The 15,933-nt window shown below is 49.1% G+C and overlaps 1 protein-coding gene across 1 annotated transcript in view; it reads left to right on the top strand.

The window, feature by feature from the left end:
• Positions 1–391: 391 nt before the first annotated feature.
• Positions 392–15,933, top strand: part of PKD1L2 (polycystin 1 like 2) — a 105,277-nt gene continuing 89,735 nt past the window's right edge. Inside the window, exons 1-5 of the mRNA XM_025269781.3 lie at positions 392–1,157; positions 4,065–4,229; positions 6,264–6,449; positions 10,405–10,515; positions 13,393–13,540. Of these exons, the coding sequence (XP_025125566.3) occupies positions 857–1,157; positions 4,065–4,229; positions 6,264–6,449; positions 10,405–10,515; positions 13,393–13,540 (911 nt within the window). The 5' untranslated portion in view covers positions 392–856. The remainder of the gene's footprint in view (positions 1,158–4,064; positions 4,230–6,263; positions 6,450–10,404; positions 10,516–13,392; positions 13,541–15,933) is intronic.

Here is a 15,933-nt window from a genome sequence, read left to right as displayed (position 1 = left end):
TAGATATTTCTACACTGCCCACAACAGAGGGTGTACTAATTTATAATTCCAACAGCAATCAGTGAAAGAGCTTGTTTCCCCACATTTTGGGGGTGTATTTGGAAACACTGTCAGGGACCAGTTCTTATAGGGCCTTGAATACAAAGTCAAGAGGCTTGAACTTGATCCATTGACCACGGACACCTGTTGGAGGGTTTAGGCAGTGGGTGAAGATGGGCAGGTTTGAAGTTTTAGAAGCTTGCTTTCATGATGACATCAAATAAATTTTGTAGGAAATATTTATTCTCAAATAGGCACGAGTGGTAATGTGATGAGTCAGAGAGCAGAAAAAAGTCTTCATTAGGATGAAGCCATGCTGGGAGAATGTGATTATCATCTGGGCAGAGTGGCCACTCCAGACAGTAGGGCTGGATATGAGCACAACCTGGTTTCTTTACCATCCGTAACTCTAGCTTTCCTGCTGTTTTTCTTTTATCACATAGTTCCCACAAGCTGATGGCTCCTCATGAAACATTCAGCCCTGGAGGGTAATGACATAAAACCAAGAACCAGGAATTTTTATCAGAAGCTAACAGTTGACCGAATGACAAGCGGACAGGTGATACAGCAATGCTATCTTTCTCTACAAGACTGTTTTGCAAATTAACTGGATTTGGAACTGTCATGGAACAAAGAGCCGGGGGAAGCAAAACAGCAGACACATTTGTCCTGAGTGTTTTGTCTCTTAAACAAGAGGTTAGTCACTATGATGTGATACAAAAAGAGGAGGAAAGATGGATGGCAGTCAGTTGTGAAGGCACCAATATATGAAGGACCTGAGCTGGCTCCACCCAGATGTTCCAGCCGTGGTTCAAAGATGAGCACCTTGGCCGTGGTACTCCTGGGGCTTGCTCTGGAGTTTGGGGCCATTACTGCTAAGCCAGAGGACAGCAGCTTTTGCTCTAAGAACCAAGTGGCTTTCAGAGATGCTTGCTACGAATTTGTGTCTCTCAGCCGCACCTTCTACGGTGCCCAGAGCTGGTGCGAGGGGCAAGGAGGTCATCTGGTCTTCATTCGTGATGAAGCCACCCAGAAATTTCTGCAGAAGCACCTCTCCCAGGACAGGGAATGGTGGATTGGACTCACAGGGAGCTCAGCTCGGAATGGAACCGCAGAAGGTAGGTGCTGTGATAATTATACTTTATGGGGAGTTTGTGGCTGTGATTCTCACCATAGCTTCTTATCCAGAGCTCCATGGAGCAAATTGCTGCTGCTGCTGCTGCTAAGTCGCTTCAGTCGTGTCCGAGTCTGTGCGACCCCATAGACGGCAGCCCACCAGGCTTCCCTGTCCCTGGGATTCTCCAGGCAAGAACACTGGAGTGGGTTGCCATTTCCTTCTCCAATGCATGAAAGTGAAAAGGGAAAGTGAAGTCGCTCAGTCGTGTCCGACTCTTTGCGACCCCATGGACTGCAGCCCACCAGGCTCCTCCGTCCATGGGATTTTCTAGGCAAAAGTACCGGAGTGGGGTGCCATTGCCTTCTCCGATGGAGCAAATTAATATGTGCCAATTCTCATGATCAGGAGATTCTCTTTTTGGTTGTTTTGGATCAAATGAAATAATTCTTGCTCAGTAGCTAGCAGAGAATCTGGCACACAGCTAACGTGCTAAAAATGTCCTTTTCTTTACTTGTGCCTAAGACTAGCTGTGGCATCTTCAGTTCTTGGTGGAACAGTGCTGGGCACTGCCCTGAGGGCTTCACATCCATTTTCACACTGAATCCTTATCATAATTGATGAGAATTATCATTGTTGTCCCTACTCGATAGACAAGAAAACTGAGCCTCAGGAAATAATGACTATTTCCAAAGCACTCCCATATGTTTTTCCTTACTTGTTATGAGGCTGAAGTGGGTTAAGTGCTTAACACAGCTCAGTTCACAACAGAAAGTCTCAGGTTAACGGTCGTCCTGGAAACCCTTCCTTATCCTTCTCTCGGTTCTTGGTGGAATAGTGAGCCTTCCTTCAACCCCTCCATGTTCAAGTGAGTCCTCCTCTTTGCACCTGAAGGACCTTGTCCACTTCTGGCATGACGTCAGTTCTTAGGTGTCCTCCCCCCACACTATGAACTCTTCAAGGGAAGGAATGGTATTCTGGCCATTTTTGTTTTCCTGGGGCCCGTTCATAACAAAGAATGGGTGTTCATATTTAAGCTTTACACCTGCCCCATGAGGCGAGCACTGCTACACTTATTTTATGGACGGGGAAAATAAGTCCAGAGAGAGGACATGACTTGCTCAAGATGACAGTGTTCTGCTACCTTGCATTGCCCTGTAGAAACTGCTGGGCTTTAGTAATGAGAAGCTTGGTCTGGCGGAGAAGGCAATGGTAACCCACTCCAGTACTCTTGCCTGGAAAATTCCATGGACAGAGGGGCCTGGTAGGCTGCAGTCCATGGGGTCGCTAGGAGTCGGACACGACTGAGTGACTTCACTTTCACTTTTCACTTTCATGCATTGGAGAAGGAAATGGCAACCCACTCCAGTGTTCTTGCCTGGAGAATCCCAGGGATGGGGAGCCTGGTGGGCTGCCGTCTATGGGGTTGCACAGACTCGGATACGACTGAAGCGACTTAGCAGCAGCAGCAGCTTGGTCTGGGCTGAGCACCTGCAGCAACGTGCCAGCATAGATGAAAAGGCTTTAATAAAGGAGCAGCCGCCAAAGCTCAATTTAGGAAACTCACAACCAGGAGATCTGAATTCTAAGATGCATCTTCAGGTGACATCCTTTGAACGGTTTCTTGTTTTGTAGGCACAGAAAGCGTGGATTTCAGTGTATCAGACACTCGTTTACATGCAGTTAAAGGAGCACGTCTACTTAACATTTTTATTTGTTTATTATTGGCTGTGCTGGGTCTTCACTGCTGCATGAAGGCTTGCTCTCGTTGCAGCGAGTGGGGGCTACCCCCCAGTTGCAGTGGCTTCTCTTGTCCCGCAGCACGGGCTCTAGGGCGCACCGGCTGCCGCAGCTGTGGCATGTGGGCTCCGGAGCTGTGGCACACGGGCTTCGTGGCCCCGCAACATGCAGGATCTTCCCAGACCAGGGATCGGACCAGTGTCCCCTGCACTGGCAGGTGGATTCTTCACCACTGGACCACCAGAGAGGTCCAGAGCATGTCTGTTTACAATCTCCGAGGGATACTGCATGGCTGTTACAGAAAATGGGGTAGATCTGAGTAGGCTGCTAGGTCCCGACCTCCAACATTCAAAGTTGCTTAAGCATCAGGGGACTGTCCTGGCTGTGTGCAGTACCATAGCATTTGAGTACTATGCTATGTACCATTTGTGTACTAGATTCCAGGCGCTCTAGAGGTGGATGTGTGGATGCCATTTGTTCTGGAACAATTTGCAAGAGACATAACAATGATGGGAGAAGTCTGTGAGTTGAAAGAGATGTTTTCATTTTATACCTTTTTGCTCTCTTTGAATCTTCCTTAACCATATGTATGGATTCCTTTTCCTCTAAAAAATGGTAAATGTATTCTTAAGTCTTCACAGTAAATATTTCATATCCAGTGCTTTCGAGATCTCTGGTGTCCTTGATATACTTACACACACACACACACACACACACACACACACACACAGTCTCTCTCTCTCTCTCTCTCACTTCTTCAGTAGACTTGTCAGTGCATTCAAGTCTCTGAAGAGTACCGAGGCTATGAAAACTACTTCTACTTTAACTTATCACTGTCCACGTATATATAACAAGTCCCCTGTTTCTTTCTGGAACATTTCTTACCATCCCAAGGCACACTGCTATGCTCTTTTTTTGACTGTGCTTAGACATTGCTGGAAGCATCATTTATTTAATCAAACTGCCTTGCATGGGCTCGGTGCCCGGTTTGCAGGTCAAGAAACCTGGAAGACAGGTCTTCCTGTCTTACGTTGGAAGACAGTGGCTAGGCAATGCCCCTGCACTGGCGTGGCACAGAGGCCTTCAGGCCGTCCGTCAGCACTGATTAAGCACCCACTGCACACAAGGAGTGGCGCCGGGGCAAGGCCTGGTGGTCGTGTTCCCATCCCAGGGCCCTGGATCTGGATGGACGCCTCATGTGTGAGCTACAGCCACTGGCGCCGAGGGCAGGATGCTTCTGCACCCAAAGCCTGCAGCTACATCGGGAGAGACCCTTCCTTTAGGTGGGTGGCCTCGGACAACTGCACTCAGGAGTTCGCCTTCATCTGCGAGTTTGGTGAGTTGGGCTCTGTTCTGGGGTCTCCCTCCATCTTTTCCTGTCTCTTGGTTTGTCTCTGTCTCTCTGCATCTCCTCTCTCGCTGTGTCTCTCTCTGTCTCTCTCTGTCTCTCTCTAAATGCCCGCGGTCTCTGTGTGTGTGATGCTCCGTGTCTCTGTGTCTCACTCCATCGTCTCTCCAGTTTGCATCCCTGTTCACTCACCTGCCTACCTCCATGCTGGTCTCACATGTCTCCGTCTTCCCCTCTCACAACCTGCATTAGATGGAGATGCTCGGCCGCATTTCCTCTCCTTTCCAGTCTTCCCATGGAAGGAGATGTGGTCCCAGGAGATTGTTCTCACTCGCCTTTGACTCCTGCTCCCTGGTCAGCCTGGCTTTGAGCCCCTCACCCCCAACTCCTGAATCCCCTCCGTGCTGTGCTCTTGTGCCCTTTCCAGCTGCTGCCTGTGGTTGACCCTTTGTGGGCCCTGGGGGCTGTGTGTGTGTGCAAGTCCCTGAAGGCATGTCCTGTGGCTCCATGCTGGGTCCTGCCTGCCATGTGGGGCTTGGTCTTGGAGTTGAGCTACCCCATGGTCCCCTGACCATCAAGCCAGGCTCAGTTGAAGCTTTTGTGCTTCCTGGGCCCAGCTTTCTTCCCGTTTCTAAGCCCCTTAGTGGAGACTCTGACTTCCAGGTCCCGTTCTGGGCTCGGACACTTACAGGGGTCCCTGCTCTATTTCCCTCATGCTCAGCTTTAAATAGGTGTCATTCGAGCTTAACTCTCCTGCCTGGCTGATTCTGAAACTCAGAAACTTTGTGCACCTGTGGGTTATGCAACTTCCCTGGCTTCTTACCAAGTCCCTCCCCCACCCCACCAAGCTCCTCCCCCTTCCCCACCCCCACTGCAAGCCTGTCTCCGCACCTTCAGCCCCAGGAGCTGAACTGCGCACGCCTGTGTGCGCTTACTGGTCACACAGTAGAAGGACCTCCACTATTCTGTCGCAGGCCCACTACAAAGCTAAGAAAGGGAGGCTCGGAAGTTCTGGGGTAAGTTCCTGCCCCAAGGCCACAGGTCTAGGAAGTGATGAGACGAGATGTGACGATCAGAGAGACAGGGGGAGATGCTGTGCTGCTGGCTTTGAAGATGGAGGAAGGGGCCACAGTATGAGGACCGTAGGGGCCTCTAGAAGCTGGAAAAGGCGAGGGAGTCGATTCTCCCCTAAAGGCTCCAGAAACAATCAGCCCTGGCCACACCTGGATTTTAGCCCAGTAAAGCCCACACTGAACCACGACTATAAGAAGATACATTTGTGATGTTTAAGCCACTAAGTTTGTGGTCATTTGTTACAGCAGCCACAAGAACAAACACAGATTTTGGTCTCAACCTCTGCCCTGTGGCGCTCCCACCAGGCAGACAGGCTTGAGTTTGAAGCCAGTGGTTCCCACTTTCTGCTGTTCACACCTGAGCTAGGTCAATAAACAAATGCTTACCGAGTGTGGACCACGTGCCAGGAGCTGGGCTGGAGTGGGCTCTCAACACAGGGACCCCACAGAGCCCAATGTCACCAAAGAGGATAACAGTACAGTTCATAGGACTGGTAAAAAGACTCAATGAAATCACTCATTTTTTCAAAAAATGCTTGTTTAGCATCTATTATGTGCCAGGCATTGTTTTCAGATAAGGCTCAAGGGAGGTACTTAAACAGGCTGAACAATAGTTGCCGCTTCTGTAGCCCTGACTCTACGTGTAAAGATTCATCTGATCCTCCTAACAGCCCTATGGGGTGTGATGTTGACTACCCCATACAGGGGAGGCACAGAGAAGCCGGGTAGCCTGCAGAAGGCAGCACAGCCAGGGCAAGGACGGGCCGGCCCAGACCCTGGGCAGTCTGGCTCCAGAGCCACGCTCATGCCCACCACATTGTTTCTCAGCCCTGCTAAGTCAGCTCCCGCTGTGTCCAGCATCTCACAGTCTTGGCCCGAGGCCCCTCCACTTCCCATCAACGGGCACTGGCCCATCTGCGACCACGTGTCCCCCTTACCTTTGCCACAGGTGTTGGCCAGAGTCTGGCCTGCGAGGGCCTCAATGCCACCATGCACTGTGGCTCGGGGGAGGTCATCCAGATCCAGGACGCTTTCTACGGGCGCCGGACGCCCCATTACTGCATCCAGGACGCCAGGCACCCCTCAGACCTGGAGGAGGAATGCAGCTGGGTCAGCGTCAAGGATGAAGTGGCAGGTAGGACCCAAGGGCTCTGGCTGCAAGTGCAGGACACTTCCCAGTGTCCCGTGCCCACTGAAGGGGTCTGGAAGGATTGCACGGCCTTCACATCTGAACTCGGGCCTCTTTCATGTGGGAAAACTGGCCAGTCTGCCCACACCAAGCAGGGGAGTAAGGGGGCCATGGCTCACACCTCACCTGACATCAAAGCCATCTGATGAGTCCAGTGGGCATTTTGCTCCCCATCCCAACTGGGTGCAAACAATATTGCTTTCTCTTCCGAATTTAAACTTCTAAAATTTCAAAATAATTCAAATGTACAGACAAGACTAAAAAATACTTCAACAGACTCCTTGGATTCAATACCCAACTTGGTCAGATCTTAACGTTATTCCATATTTGCTTAACATTCTCTCATTACCAAAATAAATAAAATGTTAGATTACCCACCACTCCTCTTGATACATGTACTAGAATATTTGTTTCACCCATTATGTGACTATATCATATTTTGTCTTTTCCTCTGTTGAGAGATGTGTGCATTGATCCTTGCTATGCGAACAGTCCTGAAACAATTGTTTTTCTTTGTCTAATCAAACCACCATTCTGGATGGTATCTCCCCTTCACATGGGAGGATTTCTCTAGGCCCTTGTTTTCCTAAACCAGATTAAATCCGCCTCTGAGCCAGGTTTGTCTGGTGACAAGGATTTTCCCTTGGAAAACAACTTGCTCCTCTCCCCACACGTCTGACCCACATTGCCCTTGCTCCCCTTAGAGCAGGCGCCGGGGAAGGAAATGCCGGCTTCAGCTAGTTGGTTCCCTCCGACTCCTTCATTGGCCCCACATCCCTGAGACCGTGGCCCCCCATGGGGGAATGGCCTGGGCTGGACAGGCCAATGAGTGTGCCTCCCTCTCAGGTGGAACTCAGTGGGCTATTTCCTCAAACACTCAGATGCAAGCTCTCAAACCTTGTAGCCACACCCAGGGGGCACACTGGATGAAGCCCTGCATCCTTTGGGGGAAGGTTGGAGGAGATCTGGGCAGAGCCCCAGGAGGTGTCTGTTTGTACCTAAGAGCCACATCACTCGTTCATTCAATCGGTTTGCCAACAGACATTAATTGAGTACCGACATTATGCCACGTACGATAGTGGGCTCTGTGGATTCAGTGATGAATACAACACAATCTGTTCCTCAACAGAGGTCACAGTCAGATGGGGAGACAGACACAAATGCAGGCAATTACCTAGCACTCTGCTCAGTGTCACACAGAAGGGGGCAAAGCTGCTCCTTAGTCACTCACGCAGAACTCACTTTGTGCCTGCTCTATGTGTCAGGTACAGTTCTGTGTGCAGGAGAAAGAGCAGTGGACAAGAGCAAAGCAAAACCAAACATCCCCTCCCTCTTGAAGACTGTGCTCTAGTGCTATGGGCGCCCCTAGTAGGGAAAGAACTCACGCTGAGTGATGTAGCGAACTGGGTCCTGGCAGGAAACTAGAAATCATGCTAGGTCTCCCAGCAGAGCGGACTGCCCAAGTCATGGAAGTGCTGAGAGGCCAAAGAGGAGATAAGGGTGCAACCCCCAGAGTACAGCAGCCCGAAGCCACTACCATCCCAAAGGGCTGGAGGGACAGCCACAGTGGATGTCACACCAAAACCAGAAGTCAGGGCCACCCAGCAGGCGCTGGAAACATGACGGAGGCTGCCCTGTGGGAGCAAGGACCAGGGGGGAGGTCCTTGCCAGAGGGAGCTGGGGCTGCAGAGGAGCTACCGTGAGAAGGGGTGAGAGGCATCCTGCCCACATCTCTTCCCATCCGGGGCAGGTAGAGTTATGAACACCAAGGTTCCCAGCCCAGTCTCTGGAACTGTGGGTATGATGAGATGCCATGCCCATGAATAAGCTAAATTACGTGGCAACAGGGTCTCTGTGCAAGTAATTATGGTTGCTAATCTTAAAATAGGAGATTATCCTGGATTACCCAAGTGGGCACAGTCTAATCACATGAGCCCCTCAAAGCAGAGAACTTTCTCCAGCTAGAAGCATAAAACAGACGTGGCAGATGGAGAAGTTGGATAGATTCAAGCATGAAACAGATCTGATGGTCACTGCAGGCTCTGAGATACAGGGGGCCACGTGAAAGGACTGGAGAGAGGCCTCTAAGAGCTAAGGGTGGTCCCAGCTGACAATCAGCAAGGACATGGGACCTCAGTCCTACAGTCCCAAGGAACTGAGTTCAGCCATCAGGAAGAATGAGACTGGAGGCAGGTTCCTCCCCAGGAGCTCCAGGAAGGAAACACAGCACTTCTGTGACACTGTGATTTCAGCCTGTCATACCCTGAGCCCACCAAGACCTCTGACCTCCAGAACTGTGAGGTAATAAATGTGCACTGCTTTATGCCACTAAGTTTCTGTCATTTGTTACAGCGGCCACGGGAAGCTAATACATTGCCTCCAGTCTTCCATCAGCACCTGCTAGAGCACAGGGGAGTGTGGGAAATGTAGTTCCCCGAATTTGAGACCAAGTAGGGTGAGGGTGGATATGCGGGCTGATGGTCAAAGGACTGGCCCACTTCCCAGGGGAAGTGAGATCTAACTGAGACCTGAAGATCTGATAGGAATCACGCAGGAAAAGGACAACAGGGTGAATGGGGAGGGGTGTTTAGGGAGACGGAAGAGCCTGTGTTAGCCTTGGGCCCGAGAAAGAGCGTGGTAGGTGCAGGGAGCTGCACAGCGCTCAGCGCAGGTAGAGGTGGGGCACTCGCACTCGAGGAACCCAGGCTGTAGCCCAGGATGCTGGGGAAGCACTGGAAGCTTTAGAGCAGGGGAGGAACACGGCCAGGTGTATTTTAAAGCCACTCACAGGCTGCTGTGAGTCCAGGTAAGGGAGGCTGATGCCAGAAACCCAAGTGAGAGAGGCTGGGCGCACAGACTAGGGCAGTGCAGATGGAGAGAAAGGGACAGGTTTCAGAAACAGGAAGTACTGATGGGACTCATCAATGTGGGAGTCCAGGATGACCTTGGCATTGAGAGGAGAGGCTGGAGGAGGAGCAGCTGGTGGAAAGAGGAGAAGGGAGATCTGGCCTGGGGCTGCCTTACCAAGTACCACAAACTGAGTGGCTTAAAACAACAGAAAACACATTCTCTGGCAGTCTGGAGGCCAAGTCCAAAATCAAGATGAGAGCTGGACTTCTCTAGCTCTGAAACCTGCAGAGGAGAGCCCTTCCTCTCCTCATCTAGCATCCAGTATTTGTCAGCAACGCTCCACCATAAACCCTTGTAGATGTGTCTCTCTAATCTCTGCTTCCAGCTTCACATGTCCTGTCTCCGTGTCCAAAGGACAGTGATCATACTGGACAAAGGGCTCACCCTAATGACCTCATCCTAACTTGATTATGTTTGCAAAGACTATTTCCAAGTAAGCTCACATGTACAGGCACCAAAGGCTAGAACTTCAAGATACATTTTGGGGGACACATTTGAACTCTAATTAGAGATCAAAACCTCATTTTAGGATATGAGAAGCCCAGGGTACCCTGTGACATCCATGTGTAGATGCTGTGTAGATGACTGGACACATAGGATCGGAACTCAAGAGAGAGCTAGACAAGAGACATAAATTGGAGAGTCATTGGTCCGTGGCTAATAACAACAGGTGAGGGTTATTAGTCTAATTTTCAAGCTGCTGTCCAAATCTACTGAATCTAAATCGGGGTCTCAAATCTGTCTTCACAAGCCCTCCTGGGGATTCTGGTGTATTCCAACGTTCTGACCCTGAGCCATTGGAGGGAGGGAATCTACTTCTCTCACAGCCAGCACCAGGCTCAGTGCTGGGTCTTCAGTAGATACCAACTGGTGCTTGTTGGGGGCGTGGTGGGTGAATGAACAAATGCAAGGTCGTTCATCTCTTGTCTGGTGTTATCCCTTGTCTCCTTCACACGGCTCCTGTTTCCTATGGGATGTGGGTGCCTCCCAGGCCAGTGCCAGGGGCTGCAAGCCTGCCAGGTGGCAGCAGATGGGACTTACTTTGGAGACCTGTGCCCCGGCCGAGGCAGCTACCTGTGGGTGCCGTACCTGTGCCGGGAAGGTGAGTCTCCAGCTTGCGGGGGTGCGGGAATTGCCTTCTTATTTCCAAGCCATGTCTAGTCTCCCTTGGACCAGAGGGAGCAGCCATTCACGGGGCAGATCTGCTGTGTGCTAAGAGACCTCCTCGCTCAAAACTCCTGTCCTCAAAACTCCCTGCCTGGCTTAGTCTGGGGGAAAACCATTTGAGGTTCAGTTGCAAAACAAGCCACCAAACCAGAAGTTTAAAATAACTGTTTTAACTCCAAGACCTTTCAAATTAAATTTCATGGATTGAGCCAATAAACACAACAGACAAAACCGAGATTACTTGATTAGAAGGATTCCTACATGCCACACCCACTCAACCACCACCCTCCCCATAGGCTGCCATTTTAGAATGCACAGGGACTCTCACAAATCTAAAAAACCATAAATGGAACCCAACTACCACAATTTGTGCAAGTTTTATGAATCAAGAAGGAAGACTCCCCCCATTCAATTCTATGATCCTATTTGCCATTAGAAACAACCGTTAACTATTTAGAATAAATTCTTCCCTCCTTTTAAAGTGTTTTCATAGACAGCCATAGACATGAATGTACAGATGTATATTTTCATACAAATATAAATGAGTTAAACATTTTAGTCTCCGACTCAATGTTTTTCACTTAATAATATATCTTGGACCTCTCTCCAGGTCACTACTTTATCCTTTTAATGACTGCACAGTATCCCATCATAAGTGAAAGTGAAGTCACTAGTCGTGTTCAACTCTTTGTGACCCCATGGACTGTAGCCCACCAGGTTCCTCCGACCATGGGATTTTCCAGGCAAGACTACTGGAACAGGCTGCCATTGCCTTCTCCCATCATAAGATTAAGTCAAAATCTATTTAACCTGTTCCCCTCTTGATGGACACTTAGACTGCATCTGAGTTTTCCTTCTTACAGATCACTCTGCGGTGATCTCTTGTGCATGTATCTTGGCATGTACCTGGGATTATTTTTAGAGGAGAGATCTCTAGTAGCAGAAATGCTGGGTCATAGGGTACGTGAATTTTAAATGTTAGTAGATATTGCCACATTACCTTCCAAAATGGCTGTATCAAGTTCATTCTTACTAACAATGCCAATTCCCCTTGGGTTGGGACACCACATTATGCCCTTGTCCAACCAATTAATCGCTCAGAACAGCAAATTCTACTGAGGCTGTGAGTAATGGAGCAAGGAGCTCTGCAGGGGAAAGATGAGTCAGGGAAGGTTGGGGTCCCCAGGGGCCATCCAGGAGAGCGGAACCCACAAGACAGGAGGAAGAAGCCTGCATAGAAGAGAGGGTACAGGACGTGGGGGTGGCATTAGTTTATGGAACACGCATGGGTGGAATAAGATTTAGCAGGGTTTTGTTTGCTGGGAAGAGAGGCCACGTGGTTTGGCAGCAGTTTCCGTTTGGTGATTTTGCTCCTGGACAAAGGGTGCCCTTGGAGATCTGCCAGTCGCAGCCTCACTGTCATCAGACAGACACGCAGCTTAGGGCAGTGGGTGAGCTGGGTCTGGCTGCCACATGGACCAGATTTTCTGTCTTGACTTTGATTTCAAATATCCTGTCCCTTGTGAATCAGTGTGTTCTGATCACATCAGTTTCTGATTTCTGAAGGGAGGAACTTCATCCAGCAGTCCCCTCTCCCTCCACCCCCCAGCCTTTGTGCCCAGAATGGCCTGCTGCATCCCGAGTTTCCTCGGATGATTGTGAGTCAGGACCAATCAGGACCGTGGTGGCTTTCTGACCAGCTCAGGAAAGTCCTTTTCATTTGTGTCTGCTTTTTATTTCTTTTCCCTTCTCATTTGTGCCAGAAACCAAAAGATGGTATTGCACAAATTAGCCCAGGGCTGCATGAACCCCAGAAGTTCTACCCTTCACCCCATCCTCTAGGCTAACTTATGAAGCTTAAGGTTTTGTAAAATTTAAGGTGCGCTAAATGGCTAACATTGATTCATCAGCCACCCTAACCAAGGAGATTTTCCTAAAGATGCTTTGCCTTTTGTCTTTTTAAACATTATAAAGTACATTTAGACAATCAATGGATCCTAGTTAAATAAATTAGGGTACACTGTGCAGCTATTATAGGGTATAAGAGCTCTCTGACTGAACACATACAGAACAATCTCCAAGATATATTAAATGAAAAAAAAAAAAAAAAAAAAGGAAGGTGCCAAATAGTGAACAGAGCATCATCTATATAAATAAAAAAGTATGTATATGCTTGTGCATGTATTCAGTTCAGTTCAGTTCAGTCGCTCAGTCGTGTCCTACTCTTTGTGACCCCATGAATCGCAGCATGCCAGGCCTCCCTGTCCGTCACCCTCTCCCGGAGTTCACTTAAACTCACGTCCATCGAGTTGGTGATGCCATCCAGCCATCTCATCCTCTGTCGTCCCCTTCTCCTCCTGCCCCCAATCCCTCCCAGCATCAGAATCCTTTCTAATGAGTCAACGTTTTGCATGAGGTGGCCAAAGTACTGGAGTTTCAGCTTTAGCATCATTCCTTCCAAAGAACACCCAGGACTGATCTCCCTTAGAATGGACTGGTTGGATCTCCTTGCAGTATCTGTAAAAGGCGACCCAGGAGACTGGTTAGCAGTGATTGCCTCTGGGGACCAGAACTGGGGGTCTGAGGGGTAGCAGTAGGGAAGGACTTTCTTTTCACTGTAGACCCTCTGTACATTTTAAGTTCTGTATCCTGGATGAAAAACAAGATTCAAAAGAACTTTATAAAGTAGAATAAACATGCAGAAGCTGTAAAAGCTCCACTAAGGACAGGTAGACAGAAGACAGTAAGTTTTAAACAGAAACGTGCAATTTTGCTTCATAATAGCAAATGGCATTTGTGTTTTGATCTGCAGGCCTGCAGTTGATGGTGTCCAATGAGAGTTTCATCTTTGACAATGTCACCATCTCCCTTACATGGCTCCTTTCTCCCTACATCGGAAACCTGTCCTGTATAATTAATATGGGAGATGGCCACATTTTCGATCCCTACTACCCACCCAGGTAAGAGGTATCTCTGAGCCTTGATTCAGAATGTATCAGTCAGTTTTTGCTGCATAACAAAACAACCTAACACTTGGTGATTTACAATAATAGTGATTATTTTCCATGGTTCTTTGGATTAGCTAGGTGGCTTTTCTTGTGTGGACTAGCTCAGATGGATGGCCTAGGAAGGCCTCATTCATGTGTCTGGCAGTAAGCTGGATGTTGGCTAGTGGCATGTGTCACTCGTCACCCAACAGGCTAGTCTAGGCTCAGCTGCATGGCGGCAGAAGAGTCTCCAGCAACGAGAGAAAGGAAAGCACAACATGCAAGCGTTTTTGAATCGCTACCTATGTCACATTTTCTAATTTTCCCATTGGCCAAAGCAAGTTCCAAGGCCAGAGAAATAGTCTCCATCTGTTGATAGAAGGCATGGCAGAGCCACAGTACAAAGCGGCATACATATGGAAATGAGAAGAACGGTGTTCACAGGTTTTCTCAGAGAAGGTCACTCCCGCAGTCATGGAGAGCCGGGTCCTTTCGGCTTGGCTCAGTCGAGTCTTCCCTGAGTCACTGTCCAAGGAGTCAGTAATGGGATGAAGACGATGCTCACCTGGGGGTGGGAATGTTTTTTATTGATAAGGATAATAAAAATAATAGTAGCATTACTAATAATAGAGCAGCTAAGCAGCTTTCATACATGATTTCACTTAATCCTCACAACAACCTCATGAGCTAAAGTTATGCTGTTCAATAGCCACTCACCATGTGAGCTACTGGGCCCTTGGAATAAGGCAGCTCTCAATTGAGATGTGCTGTAAATGTAAATACACACGGAATATTGAAGACGTAGCTCCCTCCCACCAAAGAGTGTAAAATATCTCACTAAATGATGTTTTGATATTGATTATACATAGAAATGGGCTGTCCCCAGGTGGCGCCAGTGGTAAAGAACCCACCCACCAATGCAGGAGACATGAGACATGGGTTCGATCCCTGGGTCAGGAAGATGCCCTGGAGGCGGGCAGAGCAATCCACTTCAGAGTGTTTGCCCAGAGAATCTCCTGGACAGAGGAGCCTCTTGGGCTACAGTCCACAGGGTCTTAAAGAGTTGGACACAACTGAAGTGACTTAGCATGAATCCACACATACGTATAAATGGTAGTGTTATGGATCTATGAGGTTCAGTTCAGTTCAGTTGCTCAGTCATGTCCAGGTCTTTGCAACCCCATGGACTGCAGCACGCCAGGCCTCCCTGTCCATCACCATCTCCCAGAGCTTGCTCAAACTCATGTCCATCGAGTTGGTGATGCCATCCAATCATTTCATCCTCTGTTGTCCCCTTATCCCCCCGCCTTCAATCTTTCCCAGCATCAGGGTCTTTACCAGTGAGTCAGTTCTTTGAATCAGGTGGCCAATGTATTGGAGCTTCAGCTTCAGCATCAGTCTTTGCAATGAATATTCAGGACTGATTTCCTTTAGGATTAAATGGTTTGATCTCCTTGCAGTCCAAGGGACTCTCAAGAGTCTTCTCCAATGTCACAGTTCAAAAGCAACAGGATAAAGGAAATAAATTATTAAAATTAATTTCACCTGTTCCTTCTCACTTTTTTTCAATGTGACCATCAGAAAGTTTACAATGATACACGTGGCTCACAGTTTCTGCTGGACAGTGCTGAGCTAGATAATGATTATCTTGTTTTGTTGAGGCTTAGAGGGTTCAGTAGCATTGCCCAAGCCATGCAGCTAGTGAGTGGCAGCACAGCCAGATAAGTCAGGACCACCTGGGAATCAAGCCCTGGCTCTTAGACCCCAGTGGAGAACACGGCTGGCAGCATCAGGGCCCAAGGGCATTGGGTGCTGCCTCCTCTAGGGAACAGAACCTCCCCAACCCAAAGGCAGCTGCACACAATTCATAACGTTTCAGAGTCCAACCTGGGCCTGGGTAAGCTCCATTCTGCCCTGCTGGGTGCCCCAGCCAGAGGGCTGCCCCATCAGTTCCAGGTCCTCCTTGGGTTCTGGCTGATTTCAGGGGCCCCAGTTCAACAAGGATCCTCAGGGAAATCATGGAGGCCCATAAGCCCTTCACCTAACCCTGAAACGTCTCTGGTTCTACCTCATGGGGCTAGGTCTCTGAATCCAGCCTCGTGGGTGCCTGGCATTCCTAGAAGGCCTGGGTGGGCTGGGGCAAACGAAGGGCAAGCCCTGCCCACAGTCCAGATCTGGTCCAGTGAGTGTGCTGGGTCTCAAGCTCAGAAATCCTCTGGGGTCTCAGGCATCGTGCCATGCCGCCAAATAAACTGCGTCCAGAGGCTGGGGTTCTTATCCCAGATACAGTTAGAGACTCAGAGATAATACCTGGGTTTCCATTTCCTTCCCTATCACATTTATATTGATGGTGATCTTAATACATT

The sequence above is a fragment of the Bubalus bubalis genome, chromosome 18, assembly GCF_019923935.1.
Source record: "Bubalus bubalis isolate 160015118507 breed Murrah chromosome 18, NDDB_SH_1, whole genome shotgun sequence".
Taxonomy (NCBI): domain Eukaryota; kingdom Metazoa; phylum Chordata; class Mammalia; order Artiodactyla; family Bovidae; genus Bubalus; species Bubalus bubalis.
The sequence above is the reverse complement of the archived record's forward strand: the minus strand, read 5'-3'. Positions and strand labels throughout refer to the sequence as shown.